This window comes from Psammomys obesus, unplaced genomic scaffold, assembly GCF_907164565.1.
Source record: "Psammomys obesus unplaced genomic scaffold, mPsaObe1.curated_primary_1811, whole genome shotgun sequence".
Lineage (NCBI taxonomy): Eukaryota > Metazoa > Chordata > Mammalia > Rodentia > Muridae > Psammomys > Psammomys obesus.
The window spans coordinates 7236065-7259341 of record NW_026593286.1 but is presented as its reverse complement, the minus strand read 5'-3'; the positions used below and the strand labels follow the sequence as shown (position 1 = coordinate 7259341).

At 38.3% G+C, this 23277-nt stretch overlaps 2 protein-coding genes across 2 annotated transcripts in view; one reads left to right on the top strand and one right to left on the bottom strand.

Moving 5' to 3' along the window:
- Psmd1 (proteasome 26S subunit, non-ATPase 1) overlaps positions 1-23277 on the top strand; it is a 68533-nt gene that overhangs the window by 14588 nt on the left and 30668 nt on the right. Inside the window, exons 8-16 of the mRNA XM_055616517.1 lie at positions 1877-1937; positions 2599-2727; positions 4412-4500; positions 5292-5370; positions 5838-6011; positions 8037-8148; positions 9685-9881; positions 11147-11242; positions 12519-12583. Of these exons, the coding sequence (XP_055472492.1) occupies positions 1877-1937; positions 2599-2727; positions 4412-4500; positions 5292-5370; positions 5838-6011; positions 8037-8148; positions 9685-9881; positions 11147-11242; positions 12519-12583 (1002 nt within the window). The remainder of the gene's footprint in view (positions 1-1876; positions 1938-2598; positions 2728-4411; positions 4501-5291; positions 5371-5837; positions 6012-8036; positions 8149-9684; positions 9882-11146; positions 11243-12518; positions 12584-23277) is intronic.
- Htr2b (5-hydroxytryptamine receptor 2B) overlaps positions 17302-23277 on the bottom strand; it is a 9587-nt gene continuing 3611 nt past the window's right edge. The window contains exons 2-3 of the mRNA XM_055616518.1: positions 20257-20457; positions 17302-18194 (exon numbers count right to left, since the gene is read on the bottom strand). Coding sequence (XP_055472493.1) covers positions 17302-18194; positions 20257-20457 — 1094 coding nt within the window. The remainder of the gene's footprint in view (positions 18195-20256; positions 20458-23277) is intronic.

The window sequence follows — 23277 nt, the reverse complement described above, 5'->3', positions numbered from 1 at the left end:
AACTTATGATGTCTTAAAATAGATACTATAAGATGTTTTTATCTCATTGCTGGGGATCCTTGTATATTCTTCGAAACACTCTACCACTGAGATACATTTCAAACTCCCAGAGCCACAGTTTGATTCTTTTTTTCATTGTGGCTGTTGTAGATTTCTGTGAGCCTCTGGGCACTTTGACTGGGATTGTGTGGAAACTCTTCACTGAAATCTCACAATACTGAACCTGTAACCCTGGCAATATTCAGCCCATAATCTAGAAACATGGTACTTTTCTTCATTTTTTTTTACCTTTAGAAAATTTTAAAAATAGATCCTTCTGTAGAAATTTCTGCATAGAAATCATACATCTACCAATAGAGACCATTTTACTTCTCCCCCTCTTTCTATATTCTCCTCTTTCTCCTTTTTTCTACACTGACTGGGAATCCCAGTGCATTTTAGAATAGAAGTAGTGAAAATGAATATCCTTTGTTCCTGATGTGAGGGTAATAGCGTTTAATTTAGTTTTCTGCTCCCTCTCCCCATATATATCCCTATTTGTTTATAGAAGTTTCTTTTGTTTGTTTTATTTATTTATTTTTTTTTTGTGACAGCGTTTCTTTGTATAGCTCTGTAGCTCTGGCTGTCCTGGACTCCTTTTGTAGACCAGGCTGATATCGAACTCACTGAGTTCTGCCTGCCTCTGCCTCCCCAAATGCTGGCATTACATGCATGTGCCACCACACCTAGCTTATTTTTAAATTCTTTTTAAAAATCATTCTGTTTATTTGCTGTCATTTTCATTGTGAGTTAATCTTTTCTGAAATGATTTTTTTTTTTCTCATTTGTAATTTTCTGCTAGTTGTATTTTAATTTTTGACTTTCTCTAATTCTCATTTGTTTTGAGACAGGAGCTGTATATAGGCTGGCCAAAGTGCTGAGATGATGTTGGCATTAGACACTGTGCCCAGTTTTCTGTAGTGCTGGGGATTGAACCCAGGGCTTTATGCGTACTGTGCAAATACTACAGAATGAGCTATATCCTTAGCCCCATCTGAGTCTCTTTTTCATCCTAAATTATTTTCTTATCTCCCTTTTTTTTTTTTTTTTTTTTTTTAAAGAAAGAGTCTCACTGTGTAACCCTGGCTAGCCTACAATTCCTCATGTAGTCCAGGCTGCCCTCAAACTCACAGAGCTCCACCTGTCTCTGCCTCCTTAATGCTGGGATTAAAGGCGTGTGCCATCATGCCTATGATGTCCACTACTTGAAATAAATTTTTTCATATAGTAATGCTGTATAAGGATTTTACTTTAGTCATTTTCTATGATTTATTTTACTAAATTCAGGTTTCCTAAACTTTTACAGAGGTGGATTGTTTAAGGTTGTTTTTCTACTTTCAATGTTCCCTAAAACTTTCTTTCTCTTGTATTATGTTTGTGAAGTAGCAAACAAAATGATAGTGTGTTTTCTCTGCCCAGTGTTTTCTCTATAGCATTTTGCTTTGACCCAGAAGGAAGTATCAGCTGTTTAGTTTTAAAGTTGGGGGATCCCGGATGATTTACGTAACACTTTTTTTTAGCTACTGGTGGTTCATCTCCACCTGACTATTTGGAAATGGACTTTTTTTTGCCCCATTTTTGTTGGATTTATTATTCAAGAATATTGTTAACCTAAATTTGTTTTTTTGTTTTTTAAACAGTTTATCTGGGGGAAATTTAATAACTGTTTCCTCCATCTTAGAGATGCTAGAGTCTTATTGAAAATACTCAAAAAGTAAATTTATTTTTTGTAGAACAATTTGAACATAGTTCAGATCTGTACTATAACTAAATTGCCTGCGCCTTCTATTTAGAAGAGATTTATTAAAGTGTTGATCAGTGGCTTTTCTCATTCTAGTGACCCTATGGAAACGGAGGAGAAGACAGGCAGTGCACAGGCGGGAAAAACACCAGATGTGGTGAGCATACATTCAGTTACAGTTCATTGTTTTCTTGGGGCTCTTCTTCCTCTAATTCTTCTTTATGTTTTGGTTTGGTTTTGGTTTTGGTGGGGGAGCGGGGGAGAGGAGCAGAGGGGAAGAGGAGACTGTCACTATGTAGCCCTGGCTGGTATTCAGTATAAATCAGACTGGAATTAAGCCTGACAAGTATTGGGATTAAAGGTGTGTGCCAGTATTACCAAACACATTGTTTTAAATATGTGATATTTACTTGACTTTTTGAAGGTTTTAGTTTTTGTTTGTGATGCCAGAGTCATTTTATAAAAATGAATTTTTATAAAAAGTAGTTTTGAAAACTCATCAGAGGACCCAGGTTCAATTCTAGCACTTATATTGTGTTTCACAACTCTCTGAAACTCCAGTTCTATAGGATCCTGTGTCTGCTTCAAACAGTGATAGTTGAATTTTCTAGATCCTGTCATTAAAATATGGGAAAAGGATGTTGTGTGCATATGAGTGTGTGTTTGTGTATATGTGTGTTATATATGAGTATGTATGAATGTGTGTGTGTGTGTGTGTGTGTGTGTGATTGCTTTCATTGTTTTTAGACTGATGAAATAAAATTGGTTTAGTGAATTTCATTAATATTAATATTTTTACTCTTTTTTTGTTTTGGCAGAGTCCAGAGCCCAAGGACCAGACACTGAAAATGATTAAAATTTTAAGTGGTGAAATGGCTATTGAATTACACCTGCAGTTCTTAATACGAAATAATAACACAGACCTCATGATTTTAAAAAACACAAAGGTAGAAAATTTTCTGTATTATAATGTTTTTTGTTTTGTCTTGTTGAAGGCTTTGTTTTACTTCCTATAACCAAGCGAATGTTAAAAATTTTTGTAAAAATAACAGTGAGTGTGGCTGAACTCAGTGCAAGAACATCTACTCAGCCTGTGTGAATGTGTCCCTGGATTCTCTGTCACCAGCATGAGTGAATGGGTGGAAACTCACTTATTAGAGGAAAGGGAACTGACAAGGATTGAGTTCCTGTTTTTTGTACTTGTTCAGGAATGTGAATTTTTTGTTTCATTTTAAATTAAATTTAAATTTTATTTTAAATATTAATGTATTCACTTAAAGTTGAGCATGATAGCATGGTCAAGATGTTAATGTAGTCGATATGACTATATTTCCCACTCTACCAGTCTCAGGCACAGACTCTGACAAATTTCAGTTTTTGAACAGGTATGATTACATACCTGTAAATTTAGTTCAGAAATTTTCAAAAGAGCTAAAGTAGCCCAGTTGGTAAAGTGCTTACTTGTTTTACAAACAAAAACATGAGTTCAGTCCCCAGAAGAGATGGTGGGTGCTTGTAATACTGGGAAGTCAGGTGAATCCCTCGGGTTTACTCGCCAACCAGCGTAGCCTATTTGTTGAACTCTAGGCCAATGAGAGACTCTGTCTCAAAAAGCAAGATGGTTAGCTCCTGAGGAATGACACCTGAGGTGGCACAGGAGCTCTCGCATGGGCGCGCGTGCACACAGACAGTGTTTTCAAGGAAAGTATTCATCTATTACTGCCTTGTCTCCTGCTCTCTTTGCAGTGCACTAAATAAACTTCTTTCTTGGGAGAAAAAAGTTTTCATGTGTAAAGATAAATAGCAGTAAAAAGAAAATCTTTTCTCGGTATCCCTTCCTAGGGACATTTGTTTTTTTCTTATAGCCATACACTAGTTCAGTAACTAAACAGTGTTTGATTTAAGCAGGTATTTAGTCCCTTTTAAAAAAATACATATTTACAGATGGCAAAAAAAATATAGACTCACATAATTTATAATTAAGTTAGGGCTTAAAAGGTAGTTAATGAGTAGAGAGCTGCACGAACTGTAAAAGGCCTTGGGTTAGTTATATCTCCAGCACTAAAAATACATTCTTACATTGATACATAATTTGGTGGCTGCTAAAGGTGCAGGCCAAATGAGTTACAGCATTGCTACTTAAGTTCCTCCAGGACCGTGGAGACCTTAGGCAAGATGCTGAAGAGAAATAGAAATGTCTCAATAATTATCGGATGCTCAAGGAGAGGAGTTGGAGATCTGTGAATTCACACTTCAGATCTGTGACTGAGCCAGTGGAGATATAGGCAGAAGTGTCACGAGGTCAAACAAGTTCATGCCTACTTGGGCTACATGAAACCCTGTCCCATAAAACAGACAAAAAAATCTGATAGTGACTTGAAGTTAATACCACAAATAAAAATCTTTGATTGTCTTGTTTTTACAAACTAGCTTTTTCATCTTTACATAAAGAAATGTCTCAAACCCTTTCTCTAAAAGCAAAACAAAACAAAAACCCTCAAGATTCATATTTTAAATGTCATTTCAATTGTTTTCTGATTTTGCTGCAAAATTCGGCTTCTGAATGTATGTGAGCATATGTATGTACAAATACTTTGCCAGTGATAAAGAAGTCTGTACTTGTTTTTATAGGATGCAGTACGAAATTCTGTGTGTCATACAGCAACTGTAATAGCTAACTCGTTCATGCACTGTGGCACGACCAGTGACCAGTTTCTTAGGTAAATATGCTTGGGGAGTTCCACCTTGCTGGAATTTCTTCCTTAAATATATATTCCTGTGTGTCGGGGGTAGGTTATCTATAGTTGCATTTGGAGACCAGAAGAGGCCGTCAGACTTTCTGGAGCTGAAGTTAACAGCCACTGAGCCACTGACTTGGGTGCTGGGAACTGAAGTTGGGTTCAGTTCTAAGAACACTATGTGCTCTTAACCACTGAGCTGTCTCTTCAGCCCCCAAATGATTTTTCACCAAGATTACATTGATAGTATTCTCATGCTTCCAACTAGTCTTGAATTTTAAGTATGTTTGCTTATTACATATAGTTTGTTTTATATTTGCTTATTTTAAAGTAAAATTAGTTACTTTTATAAGTTGTCTTGGTAGCTTGAAGGAAAAAAATGAAATATATGATTTTCCTTTTGTTCAAAGTAGAATTATGTAATCTGTATTTTAAGAACCTTTAGAGCTGGGTGGTAGTGGCACACTTTTGGGAGGCAGAGGCATGCGTGTCTCTGAGTTCGAAGCCATCCTGGTCTACAGATTGATTTCCAAGACAGGGCTACACAGAGAAACCTATCTCAAAAAAAAAAAAAAAAAAAAAATCATAATATTAATGCAGGCCTGTAATTCCAGTACTTGGGAGGCTGAGGCAGGAGGATTACTGGTTGAAGACCAACCTACAGTACTACAACTACAACTACAGTACTAGACTCTTTCTCCAAGAGCGGAACAGCTTAGGAAAGTTAGGAATAATAATGCTCAGGATGCTTTTTTTTTTTTTTTCTCTTACAGAGATAACTTGGAGTGGTTGGCCAGAGCCACTAACTGGGCCAAATTTACTGCAACTGCCAGCTTGGGTGTAATCCATAAGGTAATGTATTTTATTCATTGTGACTGGCCATCAGAGAAGAAGCCATTTTTGTGGGGCTAAGAAGCATAAGTTTATTGTAATTCATCAACAGGTGTATGTTGTCAGATCAAGTCAGTCCTTGGACAGCGAAGGGTGAAGTAAAGAAGGCACTAAAATAAGTGTCTTTCTTTTTAGTAAAAGTTAGAAATCCTTTTTTGTGACTAAGCCATTTTTTAACAATTGAGTTGAAATGTTGTATAGTCTAAGTTAATTTGGGGAAACATTGTAAAACAAAGTCAAAAGTAGATATGATTACAATGTTTTCTAACCAAGCTGTTTCTAGATCTCTTAAAGAGTCCTATTTAAGTGTAGGAATTGTTTGGATGAGAGCACATCCTGGTAACCAATCAGCAAGTAGGCATTCTGAGGAGATGCTGCACCTGGTTTACTCTACCTTTCTCTAACCTCTTTGTAACTCAAATCTACAGGGTCATGAGAAGGAAGCATTACAGTTAATGGCAACATACCTTCCCAAGGACACTTCTCCAGGGTCAGCCTATCAGGAAGGTGGAGGTCTTTACGCATTGGGTCTTATTCATGCCAATCATGGCGGTGACATAATTGACTATCTCCTTAATCAGCTTAAGAATGCCAGCAATGATGTAAGTATTAGGGTGAAAAACTGTATTTCTATTATTTGAGAATCTAAGACAGTGATTCTCAACCTGTGGGTCTTGACCCATTTAGGAGTCAAATAACCCTTTTGTGGGGATTGTGTATATTAGATATTCTGCATATCGGAAATTTACATTACAATTTACAAAGTACCAGAATTACAGTATGAGTAGCAACAAAATTTTTTAGTTTTGGGGTCACAGCATGAGGAACTATATTAATGGGTCGGAGCCTTAGGAAGGTTGAGAACCACCTAATTATGTATTTGCTCAGTATTTCGGTGAATAGATTTCTTAGAATTTGGGAATACCAAAAACAGAACTTCCCATAGTAATTTGAGGGTTTATATTGAAACTGCTTCCATTTTGCTGTAGGTTCTCTTGAGATAGGGTCTTGGTATTTAACCCAACCTGTCTTCCAACTCAGACATTCTCCTACCTCAGCCTCCTGAGTGCTGAAATTACAGGAATGAGTCATCACACTTGCCTTTTTTCCTTTCTTCTTTCTTTCTTTCTTTTTTTTTAAGGTTAGTTTCTTTTTTTTTTTTTTTTCTTTATAAGTTAAAATTGTGCTTCTTAGTCCTTTAAAACCAAGTGAAACAAGCAAGACATGTGGTCTCACCTAAATATCTTGGAATGTTATTACTGTATGGATGTTACATTTCACCTGGTTTAACCATATCTTTTTAAAGGAAATGCAGGGTGTCCAAGGTAGCATATACTCTGAGAAATCAGAATTATTGCTTATTTTGATCATTGATAGGTTTTTTTATGTAATTCTTTTGAAAACGTTTATTAAGCAGTCCTGTTACTTTAAATGACCCTCAAATGGGATTTTAGACTTTAGCATTTAGGTTCAAGTGAGCTTTTAGAAAATTATCAAGAAAATGGTTAAATGAACCAGAACATTATAGCTTCAAATTTCAGTGAAAAAAACTGAGCCAAGAAGATGGTCTGTCCTGGCTAAGAAGTTCCTCGCTCACATATTCTCTCCATGGATGCGCACACATCTTTACCTCATCTCCTCAGACAGTTTATTGACACACGCACGTGCAAAGCAGGCGACAGAACACTAGTAGTGGAAGCGTCTTCTGACTGAAACAAGAAGTTCATCAGAAGCATCTTTTATAATTAATGAAAATGTTGATGAAGCAGCGTTTTTCTAACTCTGGGCAACTCTGGATGACTCCTTATGTATATACAGGAGCTAAGGGGGCTCTGTCTTCTGGGACCTGTGATCAGGATGAACGAACTTGAAACATTTTTTTCGTTGATTTCCCTGGTTGCAAACATCACAATTCTAGAGATGGAACAACCTATTGCCCTGGCTCAGTGCCCACACCAGAGTTAGAGGATAAGGTGGGAGCTTCATAAATGACAGTTCCGCCACAGTCAGCAGAGTGGAAGAAGTATTCCCAGAAAAACGCTGAAGTGTTGTCATCATAAGAATAAAATGTGCTTTCAAAATGGACAACTTCCAAAGCCTCCTTTTTCAGATGAAGATCAGCTTTATGCTCTGACCCCACTTTCTCCTACTTTTCAACCATGTTAGATGCTTTCTTTTCTTCAGTCTTTGGCTTCTCCATCCATATTGCCTCCCCCTTCTTAGCCTACGAACATCTGCAGATTTCCCTTGTCTGGCCTAATTTTTCACTGGTACTTGCTTCTTAGCACTGCTTAGTCTTTCTTATGTAAATTTATGGAGGTACACTCTGACTACTTTTCTTCTCTCATGTACTTCTCAAGTCACTAGTTACACTAGCAGCCATCATAACTAAAATTGCTGAGGTTACCACGGGTTCCTGAGTATCTGCTCTTTTTTACTGAGACATGTTCTGTATATCTCCTCTCAAAATATTTTTTGATAATTGGGAAGTAGAGGTAGGATCAAACAGTTCAAGACTATCCACAGCTACATACTGAGTTTGAAACCAGCCTAGCTGAGGGTTCTCTGTATGTGCGTGTCTTAAGTACTGTGTTCTGGATTATTGGAACCAATGCTTTTTTCCCTAGATTGTTAGACATGGAGGCAGCCTGGGCCTTGGTTTAGCTGCAATGGGAACTGCACGTCAAGATGTATATGATTTGTTGAAAACAAACCTTTATCAGGATGATGCTGTCACAGGTAATTATTTGTTACTGAAAACAACAAACTTTGTGATTTTTTTTTTTTTACTTGCCTTTTTATAGTCTTCTTAAAAAAAAACTCAAGATGAGAAATTCTTATAGTTGGCATTACATTGGGGAAGAGAGAGAAGACCAGGTAGTGCTGTCCTTAGATCCACTGGGCTTCTCTTGTTGAAGAGGAAGCAGAGTTTTTTCTGTTTAGCAGATTTATCTTGTTCTTTCTAATGTAGCCCCTTTCTAAAGGGGTGTATTCAGATTGCTCTGACAGAAGTAACTTGTGCAAATAGGAGGTTATTAAAGAGAGCTATTTTTGTGTTGGGGATATTCCATGGTGCTTGGTGATTATCTTAGATAGAGTTTCATTGCTGTGAAGAGCCAACATGACGACAGCAACTCTTATTAAAAAACAAACATTTAATTGGGGCTGGTTTACAGTTTAAACATGGCAGTAGGTAGGCAGGCATGGTGCTAGAGGAGTTGCTGAGAGTTCTACATCTTGATCCCCAGGCAGCAGAAGGAGACTGGGGTGCCACATTGGGTGTAGCTTGAGCATAGAAGACCTCAAAGCCTGTCCCTACAGTGACACACTTCCTCCACCAAGGCCACATTTACTCCAGCAAGGCCATACCTCCTAATAATGCTACTCCCTATGGGCCAAGCATTCAAACACATAAGTCTATGGGGTCCATACCAATTCAAACCACCACACTAATAATGCTTTTTTAAAAAAAGTTGCCTTAATGTCTCTTGACTTTATTACAAGATTGGATAATGCATACTGTCAAGATTTAAAGAAAAATAATATGCATGTATAGATATACTTCCACATACACTGTCTCTCTTTTTAAAAATTGCTCTTGGGGAGCTGGGCAGATCTCCATGAGTTCGAGGCCAGCCTGGTCTACAAAGCAAGTCCAGCACAACCAAGGCTACATGGAGAAACGCTACACAGAGAAACGCTGTCTCGAAAACAAACTAACAAAAAATTGTAGTTAGGGAGAGATGGCTCAGCAGTTAAAAGCCTGAATTAGAGGACCAGAGTTCAATTTCCAGTACCCACATCAAGCAGTTAAAAACTGTCCTTAATACCAGCTCTAGGGTGTCCAGCATCACTCTGACCTTCTTGGACATGTGCATATCTGCAAATAGACACACACATGTCCACATAAATAATAATGAGTATTTTTTTTAAAGGTTGGCAAGGGCTGAGGACATAGCTCAGTAGTTAAAAACACTCGTTGCTCTTAGAGAAGACCTGAGTTTGGTTCCCAGCACCCGCATGGTAGCTCACTACTCTTAACTCCAGTTCTAGGGAATTCACCATCCTCTCTTGGCTTCTTGCAGCAGGCACATACATGTATATGTGGTTGTGCATATATACGTCAAGGCAAAACACGTAAAATCAATCTGAAGTGTTTTCGTCTCTATTAGAAGGCTAGTAGTCTCATAATTGATGCGAATAGGCACTACTTTCAGTTGGATATGTTGACGCTATAAAAATAGCTGTTGCACGTTATTTTACTTTTTACTCCAGGGGAGGCAGCTGGCCTGGCCTTAGGTTTGGTTATGTTAGGTTCTAAAAACGCCCAAGCTATTGAGGATATGGTTGGCTATGCACAAGAGACTCAGCATGAGAAGATTCTGCGTGGTCTAGCAGTTGGCATTGCGTTAGTGATGTACGGGAGGATGGAAGAGGCTGATGCTCTCATTGAATCTCTCTGTCGTGATAAGGTGAGATCCTTTTTGTTTTCTCCCCTGAAATCTACATTCTCATCCTATATTTGTCTCCCCCGGCCCCAAGACAGTGTTGTTTTGTGTTGTTTTGTATTGTTTTTCAAGACAGGCTCTCTCTGTATAATAGCCCTGGCTGTTCTGGAACTTGCTTTGTAGATCAGACTGTCCTTGAACTCACAGAGATCCATCTTGCCTTTGCCTCCCAGTTGTTGGGATTAAAAGCATGCATCTGGCACAAGACAGGGTTTCTCTGTATAGCTCTGGCTGTCCTGGAACTCACTCTGTAGACCAGGTGAACCACTGGTGCTAAGTGCTGGGATTAAAGGCATGTGCCATCACTGCTTGACTTAACAGTACTTTAATAAGGTATACCGTTTATTTATTTTTTTTCATCAGAAAACATTAACATTCTTTATATTTGAGTGAAGGATTTCTGACATACCTGTATATGATGGTATTATGTGTAGCAGGTGGCTAGAGGTACACTCTTCTCTGTAATGTGATCAATACATTATATATGTATGACTAACTAATTCATTCAACAGTCAGACTCTACATTTCTTCCACTTAGAGCTCCTTGCCCAGGAATTAGGTAAGGAAAAAGTAAATTAGAAAGTGGTGGTGGCTCATGCCTTTAATTCCAGCACTAGGGAGGCAGAGGCAGAGGAATCTCTGTGAATTTGAGGCTGGCCTGAACTACAGAGTGAGTCCCAAGACATCCAGGAATAAACAGAAAAACCCTGTCTTGAAAAACAAACAAAAGAATATGGAAATAGGACCTGTCTTCTTTGGTTTTTGTTTTCTAAGTGGGAGTTGATTTCATATAGCTGTTTGTATTGATATTAACTTGACTTTGTACTTCCCAAAAAGTATAAGGCAAGACAGAAGTAATTAGGAATTAAGAACAGTTCCTCCTATATTGAGGGTTTATTTTCCCCCATTCACTTTGAAAACTACCAATCACAAATTGTTTTAAGGTTCATGGTTCCTACATTAAATGAGACTACCTGGTGTCTTTGATACTATGCCTGCTATGTAATAGCAGTTATTGTTTTGGTTTATTGCTGCTTTAGGGGGATGAAGTGCTTGTTTTCAGAGGTTGTTTTAACTGCATTGCCCAGGCTGTCCTGTAATAACTGAACTCAAACAAATCTCCCACCTGAGCCTCCCAGATAGTTGTAACCATAGGCTTGCTTCACAGTGCCCAGCAGCAATCACTCTTGGAAGTAGGTTGAGGACTAATTGGAATTATTCTTTCTCAGGACCCAATTCTTCGAAGATCAGGAATGTACACTGTAGCCATGGCTTATTGTGGCTCTGGTAACAACAAAGCTATTCGACGCCTGTTACATGTTGCTGTAAGTTCTCTTGATTTCTTTCAGGGGTAGGTAAAGCAGAAAGGAAACTTTACAGGTGGACAATAGAGTGTAGGTATGTGGTATATGCACTGTATATGTGACCATCATCTATATGACCCATCAGTGGCCTCAAGTTCATATTCACATTCATTGGACACAGTAGTTCGTAATTCAACAGTGGGTTTTCAGAATGAAATAGAATAGAACAGTACTGTGTGAGCATGAATAGTCTTCAAAACCAGTCAAAGATAGTTCCTGAAACTACCCCAAGGAGCATCCTCATTTTTAAGAGACAAGACCATGTGAGACTCTTTGGTCATCCTAAGACAGGTAAATCTAAAGAGCATCAAGAAACCACTTTTTCTAGCCAGTGAAATTAGCTTTAGGTACCCCTAACTGGAACATGCTATGTTTCAAGAGGTCTCCTGCCCAAGAAATCTGATGCCTATGCTTTCCAGCAGGCTTTTCCATAGTTTTCTCAAACTCAGTGTAGTTTAGTAAGAAGAATAGTGCCAGTTCAAATCATTTTCATTCCGTGTGTCACTTTGTGAATTTCAGTCATCTTGACAATGGGAAAACAGCATCAATTTTAAACAGTTGATACAGTTCCGGTGACATACTTCCTCCTGCAAGGCCACACTTCCCAACACTGCCACTCCCTATGGACCTGTGGAAGCCATTTTCACTTAAACCACCATAGTCAGCATACTATGAGTTTTATTGTTGGCATTTGTATTTTGCTTGATCTTGGGGCATATTGTCTGGAAACAACATTGAAGGAATGCTTGGGCATTCCTTACTCAGAAAAGCTATAATACAGCAGAATTAGTCTTAAGTGGCTCTGAACCTTAAGCTTCACCAGGCTGCAAAGGCATCTAAGATGCTTCAAGGAGGAACTCTTAGATTTATTTTTTCTAAATTAAGGAAAGAGTGTCTTTTTGTTTTTAGTATTTGAGACAATATAGCCCTGGCTAGTCTTGAACTTCATATGAAGAAAATAATAACCTAAAGTTCACAGAGTTGTACCTTCCTCTGCTTTCCTAGTGCTGGGATTAAAGGTGTGCCAGGAAAGACTTTTAAAAACTGCATGTGTTTCATTATTTCTTAAATTTATTTACTGTATATACTTGAGGTATATAATATGTTTAATATGCATGGTAAGGAGAAAGACTTGATGAAGAAATATTAAGGCCTAATTTATATTTGAGTGATGGGGAGTTTATATCAGCTTATTAATAGAATGTGTGTTAAAATCATCTTAAATTTTCTTCTCTAGGTAAGTGATGTTAATGACGATGTCAGGAGAGCAGCAGTAGAATCACTTGGCTTCATTTTATTCAGGTAATAATTTCTAGCTTCAGATTATGTGTGTATACCATTTCTTAAATAGAAACTAAAATACTTGACCACATTGAAGTTGAGAGTGAGAACAGTGTGTATGTGAAAAAGAAAAAGTTGTGGTTTGAGAATTAGTCTTTTTTTTTTTTTTTTCAAGGCAGGGTTTCTCTGTGTAGCCGTGGTTGTCCTGGACTCACTTTGTAGACCAGGCTGTCCTTGAACTCACAGAGACCCACCTGCCTCTGCCTCCCAGAGTGCTCAGATTACAGGCGTGCACCACCACACCCAGCTGCTTAAAATAGTTTTTTTCTGTTCAGTTTTCTTAATCCCTGCTTGTTTTAATTTTTTGCCCGTGTTTTCTATGTCTCATACATGTGCTAAATCCCTAGTTTCAGCAGCAGGTGTCACCCATGGGCTGTCTTTTGTAAATAAACTCTTCATACCATGATAGGCAGATGGCGCTAGTAAGTCAAATGAGTTACGTGCTTGCTGCTGTGTTATGCAGGCTGGTCCTGAACTGGACTCAAGTGATTCTCCTGCCTCAGCTTCCTAAGTAGCTGAGGTTACAAGTTTATATTGAAGGACCTTTATGAATTGTTTTCCAGAATACGTTCTTGAAGAGGTAAGAGCTAAGAAATATTGAGAGACTATCTTGCCTAAAACTTCTTTATAGATGAAGAAATTGTGTTCAGTTTCTTTAAGGGACTAGAGTTAAAAAATTAAAAAGTTCTTTAAATTTTACTTTAAGGCATTTTCTTCAATTATTTTTCATTTCATTTATCTATTTATTACAGTTTATTCACTTTGTATCCCAGCTGTAGCCCACCCTCCCTCCCTCCCATGCCACTCCCCAGTCCTGAGTCCGTTGATCTGGCTGGCTAGGCCGTTGTCCCCTTCCTCCCTCACCAGTCCATGTGCGTCCCTCCCAAAGCTGCATGATTGGTCGAGGAGGGTGACCTTCCCTGAATAGAGGAGGACTGGTCTTTGGTCAAGAGTGTAGGAGTAGCTGCGCTCCCCTGCAAGAACCTCCAAACAAGTTCAATTATTATTTTTAAAGATGAAGAGAACTTAGAAATCAATAAGTATTCTTTTAAAATGTTTAATTACATTTATTTGTGTGTGTGTATATATATATATATGTCTGTGGACATGTATATATCACAGCACACATGTGGAGATGAGAAAAACACTTGTGGGAGTCAGTTCTCTCCTTAAATCATTAGGCTTGGCAGCAAGTGCCTTTACCTGCTGAGCTATTTTACTGGCCCATATTGCATACATATTTTTTAGCTAAGTACCTTAAATTTCGCAGTAGTTAGCAAAGTTCACATTGTTGTGTAACTAAATGATAAGCCTTCGATTCCAAACAGTCTCATGATAAATCTAGCTTTCTCTACTATGTACTTCTCTCAGAGTTCTGTCTTCCTTGAAGAGGTTCTAACAGAATATTGTTATTCTCAAATTCCCTTGTTTCCTTTAATATTTGAGAGGTGTCTGCCTTGTCTAAAATCTTACGTGATTTTCACATTGACATCATTTACTTTCAAGTATGTGATTAGTTTATGTGTATAAGCGCTAGAAACAGGCATCAGATCCCCTGGAACTGTAGTTACAGGCAGTTGGGAGCCACTGCTATGGTTTCTGAAAATAGAACCTGAATCCTCTGCAAAAGCAGCAAATGCATGCTCTTAACTGCTGAGCCATCTTTCCAGAGCCCTCCATTTTGTCTTCCTTTTCCCCCAGTAGAATTGCGTTTTGGTTTTTGAAACAGTTTTTGCTCAGGCTGGCCTTTAACTCATTATGACTTCGTAACCCAGGATGGCTTCAAACTCATAATCATGCTGCCTCAGCCTCCCAAGTGCTAGGTAGGATTGCAGGCATGGGCTATCACTCTGGTCTCTAGACATCACTCTTTAGACGACCCTGTAGTCATTTAACTTAAATGGTTAAAGAATTTATTTCTTTTTAGATAATGTTTATTGGACATAAATACCAAAACCATCTATTCATTTTTTTTCTCAAATTAAATTATCTTTGTGTAAAATTCTCATCTGAGTTACTGTCTTTATTCTCAAGATAGATCATACAGTTGTACTGTTTTTAGTCTTTCTCCAGATTTGTAGACTGTTATTGTTTATAATGGTTATGATCAGTGCTAAAAACAGGACTGGGATGTAGCTCTGGTAGAGATATTTTCTGTCATCTGCAAGATATAGCGTTAGATCGCAGCACTCTATCAGAAGACAAAAACCCAAAACAAACAAAGCACAGCTGTAAAAAAAGTTGACAGGTATCTTGGTAGTGCCTGCTGCATGTATTGAGACTTGCTGTTTTTGTTTGTTGTTTAATATGTATGGGTGTTTGCCTGCATGTCTATCTGTGCACCGCTTGGTTATCAACATCAGATCCCTTGGAACTGGCGTTACAGTTGTGAGCCACCATGTGGTTGCTGAGGTTCAAACCCGTAATTCCACACAGCCAGTGCACTTAACCACTGAGTAATCTCTCTGGCCCCATCAAATTACAGATTTCTTTAAGCATTCATAAAATAGAAATTATAATTAACTACTAGTGGTAAAAATTTGGAACTATGTTGTCTCTTTTCACAAATAATTGATATTGATGTTATATTTCAATCAGTAGATTGTTCTGGAAATGCTAAAATGATCTCACTAGCTATAGATAAGGTTAAAAATTTAAGTAATATCTGAAGCTAGTTCATAGGTTCTGTATTTTTGTAGGTGTGTATATATTTACACAGTAATAGAAATCTGCGAATAGTACCAAGCATGTTAGGTAGCGCTTTGGCAGTATTACTTGTAATTATCTTTAAAGCTTCTGAAACAACTGTGTGTGCTTCCAGGAATATAAAGTACAGTGTAGATCTTAGAATATTATCAGTAAGATGTCTGGCAAGTCTCTTTGGGATTGGAGAGTGGATTGGTGATAGGACACCTGTCTTGGTGTTCATGAGGCTCTGGGTTTGCTCTGTAGCATCAGGAAGGGGAAACATGCTATGACAAGAGTATAAATCTTAACATATGGCAGATGCATCAGATTACAACCTCCAACCAAAATGGAGTGATTTTCGTCTGTGTCTGGCTTTTGTTTATTTTATTTGGGGGGGAGAGATGTGGAAGTATAAATTATTTTTTTTAACCAAACTAATACATCCTTATGCTGTTGAAACTATTAAGACCACTAGGGCAAAGTGGCTAATGCTTTAATGACAAATGAATTAAAATTTTGAGATATAATTTTCCTGGCAGATGATACAGAGCCCATACATACATGAAACATGTTGGGGTCTGTGCATTAGATTCATGTTTTAATTCTGCCATTAGAGGAATATATGTCCGGTTTACTTACGTTGAGATTCTCCATAGCCCGTACAATTTTATAATGATCCTAAACTCAGTTGCCTAGAAAGGCTTAGAGATAGAGCATTAGGTATGGGTCAGCTTGAGATGGCAAAGCGAGGAATGGGCTTGTCTTTATTGCCACCTCCCTAAGCCTGACTTTGTTCATCGTTTGCATGAGTAGCAGTGAATGATGCATCAGCAGTCAGCAGTGACTACTGTGTACTGATCCCTGTTATGAGTGGGACAAAACATGGGTGCAAAAACCGAAGGGTTAAACTGAGTATTAATTCTAAATTTAGTCAGCTGTTCAGTACAGGTTTGACTCATTTCTAGCTGTAACAATGCAAGGTGAAATAACAAACAAATAAATGAACAAAAACAAAAAAGCAAGATAAATGAAAATTTTTGTGCCAGAAGCTCAACTGCATCATTGGCAGCTGTAACCTCGGTTTATGAGATCACGTACTGTTTAGGCCTCTGGATTGAGGGTCCATAGTTCCTGTTTCAGCATGTACAATGTGGTTCAAGTACCCAAGGACAGTTTCATCTGCTTTGTCCTCTTCTTCCATTGGACGTGCCTCTGCTGATCAAATGCCTATTAACAGTTCTGCTCTAAGGTCTGTTATATTGTGTGACATCTAACTGCTGTCCTCTCCACCCCTTCTGTCAAGATAGCTTCCTGACTGAGGAAAATTATGGTGCCATTAAAGCCACTCTTCACTTTTGCTCCAAATATGATCAACATGGTTTTTGTTGTTTCGGTTTTAGGCTTTACAGGTGTATTTGTAGGTGTGGGGTCCCACTGGATCTGGAGCTCATCGGATTAGTAAGCCAGCAAGCTCAGGGGTCCTCCTGACTGCCTCCCCCGCAGCAGGATTGCAGGCAGGCAACACTCTACCAGCTTCTTATGTGGGCCCAGGTCACCCTCACTCTGGTCCTCATTCTTGCATGGCAGGCACCGGTCTGTCCCTCTAGTCTTAATAGTCATTGCTTTGTCTTTTGGTCCTGCCTTCTGCTTTTAAAAACGTTAGAGTTAACATTTTTGTTTCATTTTATTTTATTCTTAGCACAACTTTACATATAGTTAGGAGCTTTAAAAACTTATCACATTTTTTTAAGACTGGAATTTGTTGACATTTAATTTTATCGAATTTGAAAGCCAGAGTAGGGATTGCTTTTGTTTGTAGCCATACAAAACTGCTTTATCCATGCTTTGATTTTGTCTAGATAATTAAAATGGACAGCCTTAGGATTTAACTCTTGCTTTCAGGAGATAAGTTTTTATTCTGTGCATTTTTCTTGGTGTACTTGCATTGCGCTCATCACCTTACTTGAGTGAGAGGAGAACTGCCCGTTCTGTTATACGTAGCTGACTTGCTCTTCAGTTTTGTCACCATCGTTTTCAGTAAGGAGAAGTGTATCTAGGAGAAGGATTGATGAAGACTGAATGGTTGAACTTCGAAGCCTCATTGGGCTCTGGTACATGGCAGGATTGATTCCATTTCGAATTCCATGTTTTGTGAAAAATTTCGAGTCCTCTACCATTGAATTCCCAAAGTAGAGTGCACTGGAGCATTTTCTAAGTGCTTTTGCTGGCTTTGTGGCCCGGTAATTGCAGATGATGAACCTTCCAAACGCTTCCCTGAATGTCTTATTGAAGAGGGTATAGATCAGAGGATTCACCCCTGAGGAAATGTAGCCTATCCACACAAATACCTCCAGGAGCATTGTGAGAGTAGTCTGGTTGCAAGAATCACACAAAGCTAAAGTTATATTTGTAATAAAAAAGGGGCACCACATAAGCAGAAAGAGGAAAAACACAATTCCAAGGACTTTTGAGGCTCTCTGTTCATTAGAAATGGTTTGGGCTGATTTTTTTCCAACTGAGGACATTCTTCTCATAAGTGTTTCATCACTTGAGTTAGGAAGAATTTTATCCTTGTGAGAACCGTCCAGCATCGCCACCTTTTCTGGTGATGAAAAGGATGATTCTTCCCTTTGGAAAACTGTGGACACAGTCCACCATGTTAAGCGTTGAGGTGGCTTGTTTTTGACCAAGTAAGCTTTCTTTCGTAAAGCATGAATAGTGAGAAAGTAGGTGACTATCATGATCGCAAGAGGTGCAAAGAAAGCAGCCAGTGAGCCAAAGAGCATGAAATTGCCAAAACGTTCCTTTTTCAGTCCACAGGTGATGTTATTTGGATTAATCACATCATTCTCTATCCCTCTAATAGGGACTGGGATGGCAATACCTAAGGAAGACAGAGTGAGATAAATTGAGTCATTTTTATGACCTATTCTTATGTTAGTTGTTTTGAGAGTTTATTGTAGTGACTTCATGTTAATGAGTACTTTACAATTCCGGAGTCCTACACCTTCATATTTGTCAGGGGTTTATCAACAGATAGAAGGACTCTAACTGAGCACATCTGCCATTTTTCAGGTTGGAGAAGAATTCAGAAGATAAGGTTAATGCCCAGAATACTTAATTCAGAGAGAATTTGGAAAGTCGGTGTCTTTATTTTTAGATGTAACTATCTTTGAGGTTGTACAGTCTCACCTAACAGTTTTATCTTTTGGTATTTTAGTGTGTTTTAATTCTAACTTTTTAGAGAAAACAAAATGCTCTTTTTTAAAAAAAAGTTGCTGCTTGGGGCTGGAGAGATGGCTCAGTGGTTAAGAGCACTGTCTGCTCTTCCAGAGGACCCTGGTTCAATTCCCAGCACCCACATGGCAGCTCACAACTGTCTGTACTGCCAATTCCAAGGATCTGACACCTTCACATAAAATTAAAAAAAAAAAAAAAAAGTTGCTGCTTAAGTCAGCCATCTTGTCAGCCCTTTTTCTTTTTTGTCCATGTATTCTTTTTGTTATTATTTTTGTTTGTTTCTTTTCAAGATAGATTTTCTCTGTATAGCTAGCTCTTGCTGTCCTAGAACTTACTTTGTAGACAAGGCTGCCCTCAAACTTGAGATTTGCCTGCCTCCGCCTCCCAAGTGCTGGGATTAAAGGTGTGTGCTACCTCCCCAGGCTTTTGTCCATATATTCTTAGAAGCTTGAACATTATAGATACTTAGTAAAAATTTGATGTTTATAAGGTCATATTATCTAGCCTTAATTTAGATAACTTCTGACCAACAAACTATCATCATATTCCTGCCCTTCATAGAGAAAAGTTTGCTGACTCCTGACCGACCTTGTTATTTCTGCTATTCTTCCTTCACTAGGCAGTTCACTTTCCTCTTCATCTGCTGTTTGATATAAAAGTCTGTATTCTGAATAGACAGTTCCTTAAGTCTTCCTTCTTCCCATGCCATGTATGTGTATTCCCAGGCTTTTCCCATTATTTTAGCAATGTGAAGATAATTTTAGTGTCTTTCTTGCTTTACTGAGCACATTCCAATACTGATTAGACAGAAGTAAGCAATAGTTGTTTTCTTTTCTCCTCCTTTAATACTTCAGGGCTCATAATTATTTTTCTCTTCAAAAACACATATTCTATTAGGAAGCAGTGAATCCTTTGGTCTGTTCATTTGTTACAAACCTGCCAGTTTATTTTTCTGGTACTAACTTAGGAGAGCTTTGAACGAACTTCATCGAGGTCCTCTAATAGCAGCTATCTTTGAGTAGTAAAGATGATAACAGACTGGAGAAGCAGCTCACAGCCAACTGAAACTGCATCATCTAGCCTCCTCGGGCACGAGGCCCACACAAGATGCACGTGCGTGCAGGCAAAGCACCCATACACAGAATAAAAATTAATAATCTTCAAAAAGATGAACGCAGAAGTGTAGATCAGTTGAAGGGAAATTGAATTCTTTCTGTAAATCATTTCTAAACATTAGCTTAATGTGAATGTTAAGTTTTTGACAGTTAATACACTAAAGTAGATATTTAACTGCCTTTAGTCTGTGCACATGGGAACATTGACCCTACTGGATGAGTTTATGGTCTTACCGGCTTAGAAAATTTGGTGCGGTAGACTTTTTCCTCCTTTCTTGTTTATACTGTTAAGTGTGATTGAAGATGGATTTCAGTTTTTGCTGCTTTACTTTAATGATTTGCTGGCAAATACCAATGCTCTAGGATGGCGCTTAGTAAACACTGGTTGATTCTGAAGACATGGACTTACTGCTGACTTAGACTTTACTTACAGCATGGTTCAGAAGCTGCACAGTGAATGTGCTGTGCAAGTACTTAGCTATCAGTGGATTGCATTGACCTGAATTTTCCTAGGTACCAGACCTGGCATTGCTGGCCATATGGAAATAAAGGCTAAACACTCCACCCATACCTTTGGCATTTCCCACATACCTATTGAAATTAACCATACCACTGTAATCTTGATGAATGCAGTAGCGCGGGAGTTGCACTGATTGGCCTGAATTGGCTTTTTGATGGCTATATAGCGATCCACTGAAATAGCACAGAGATGCATGATGGAGGCAGTTGAAAAAAGAACATCGAGGAATAACCAAGCAGGACACAGGACCAGTGGGAGGGGCCATGTAGCCTCTGAAAGAAAGGGGAAAATTTTTTTATTTTATTTTTTGCTTATAGAATGACAACTTTCAGTTTAATCTTTTTTTCTTAAGCCAATACATTTTTTTATATAATTTATTTTTATCTTATGTTTATTGGTGGTTTGCCTGCATGTCTGTTTGAAGGTGTCAGAAGCTCTAGAACTGGAGTTTCAGGTGTGAGCTTCCCAATGGATGCTGAGAATTGAACCCTGGTCCTCTAGGAAGAGCATCCAGTTCTCTTAACCACTGAGCCATCTCTCCAGCCCCTAACTGGTACATATTTTTAAGCCCTTAAAATGACCCTGGAGTGCTGGAGAGCTGGCTCAGAGGTTAAGAGCACTGGCTGTTCTTCCAAAGGTCCTGAGTTCAACTCCCAGCATCCACATGGTGGCTCATAACCATCTACAATGAAATCTGGTGCCCTCTTCTAGCCTGCAGGCACACATGCAGGCAGAATGCTGTATAAATTAAAAAAATAAATAAATAAAAAGTTAAAAAAAATGACCCTGGAGATATTGCTAATGTTTTAAATGAATTAATTCAGAGGTAATTAAATCCTTGAATATGATTTATGGAGGAGGGCATGTATCAAAATTAAAATATTAATTGAAAACATTCTATAGAACATTGTATACTCTGATTACAAGTAGTGAATGGGGATGTGTATCACCTTGACCATTGATTGAGACCGCTGGCTCTTAGGTTCTGATCTATAAAGGCATCATATGAGAATATGATCTGCATGGAAATTCAAGTTTAAACATCTAGTTTATGGGAAGACTTTGTAGCAAAGTCTATTTTAGTGTTAAAAGATATCTTGGGTTTACTGGTGTGAGATAGTCATTCAAATGTCTCATAGAAAAGAACATTTAGGAGCTGTGGAGGCTCGCTTGGTAAAGTGTTACCATGCAAGCATGAGTATCTGAGTTCGATCCCCACACCCATATAACATCCAGGTATGGCAGTGTGCACCTGTAAGCCCCAGTGCTGAGGGGACAGAAACAGAAGAGTCCCTGGGACCTGCTGGCCAGCCAGCCTAGTCAAGGCAATGAGCCCCGGGTTCAGTTGAGACCCTTTCTCAAAAAGTAAGGTAGAAAGTGATTGAGGAAGACACTTGACATTGACCTCTGACCTCCAGATAAATGTGTATACACAAGTAACTCATGAGAGACCTGTAGATACAGAGAGCCTAAGCAATTGAATTTTCTCTTCTATAGCATCCAGTTTTCTATTAGCAGTGGAAAATGATGACCTTAGACAAAAATAATAATGTATTCTTTAGCCATTTGACATTAAAGGCAAACAATGTAAGAATGGAAAGAATCACTGATTAAGAGAGTTTCACGGTGGAAACTAAAGGAAAGCTATACCCTACATTCTGGGCTCCCAGTAAGGAAATAGAAAAATACTCAAGCGTGAACTATAGAATCATGTAGTCCCTCTAGGCCCTGTAGTCCCGGCTACTGTGGAGGCTGATATGGAAAGTTCACTTGACCCCAGACCCAAATCTGACTTGGGCAACATGGCAAGACCCTGCATTTAAAAAAAACAAAAAAAAACAAAAAAAAAAAAAAAAAAACACTCAAGAGCATGTGTGTTACTAGAGATGGAATCCAGGGCCTGAAGTATACTAGGCAAGTTTTCTACCACTGAAATTACTGCTTGACATTCTGTTGTTGTTGTTTGCTTTGTGGTTTGGGAACTTCTTGTGTTGTTTTGTTTGAAGTAGCACTATGTGACTCAAGCTGGCCTAAAATATATGACCCTTCTGCTCACCTGGGTATGATGTTTTATCCTCAGGTGCACTTGTTCTCTGTAGAACTTTTAAAATAAAATACTTTGCTACTAATTTAAACTTGCCTGTGTAGCTATTCTTGATTATGTATTCTACATTTGAAAATTAAGGTCTGGAAAATTCTAGCCATAAATCTTGTAGCCATGAGCAGGAAACCACAGAGAAGACATATTAAAAAGTATGTGTCTTTGGAATCTGACTTTTTGACCCCTGATATTCCTCATTTAGGCTGGAAGGAAAAGCTTTCCAGTGCTGATTTAATCAGGCCTGTGGAGCCTGGTTAGTCTTGTTTTCCAACAGAGTTAATATATCTATGAACACTAGTTTTAGAGCAGAAGTGGGAATTAAGATTAGTGCAGGTCACTGCAAGAGGGCAGTGTGTCTGCTTGAACATTAGCTTCTCCTGGGGGGGCCGAGAACATACCGAAGTGCTACATTGCTGTTTATTATTGCACAGAAACATTAATAACCTGTGTGCATTGTAATTGGGCCATCTCCATGCTTTGCTTGGAGGAGGAATATGTTGTTCTTAATTTCTTGTATTAATTGTAAAAACCTATTTTTTTTTCTTTTTTAAGCCAGGTGCCCTTTGCTTTGATGAGATAGATTCACTGCATCTGAAATCTGCTTGCCCTTTAGGGAAGTTTTTAGTTTGGAAAGCCAGGTTACATCATTTGTTTAAAAAAATTAGCATCAGTCTATAAATATGAGTCATAAATATACCTTTTTTTTAATTTTAAGAACTTTAAAGATTGTTTTTAAAGGCATTCCAAAAAGACTATGCCTACAGAGTTCACAAAGACAGTTTAGGAAATCAACTGTTAGGGGATAGACCTAAGTAGCTTTTTGTTTAAACAAAAGAATTTTACTGCTTTTCTATATTTCAAAGAGTGATAACATGGTTCAGGCCTTAGATTCTTAGAAAGCTTCTGGGTTGGTTGTTTGGTATTGTTTATTTGGGAGGGGGGAGGTGTGTGTGTGTGTGTGTGTGTGTGTGTGTGTGTGTGTGTGTGTGTG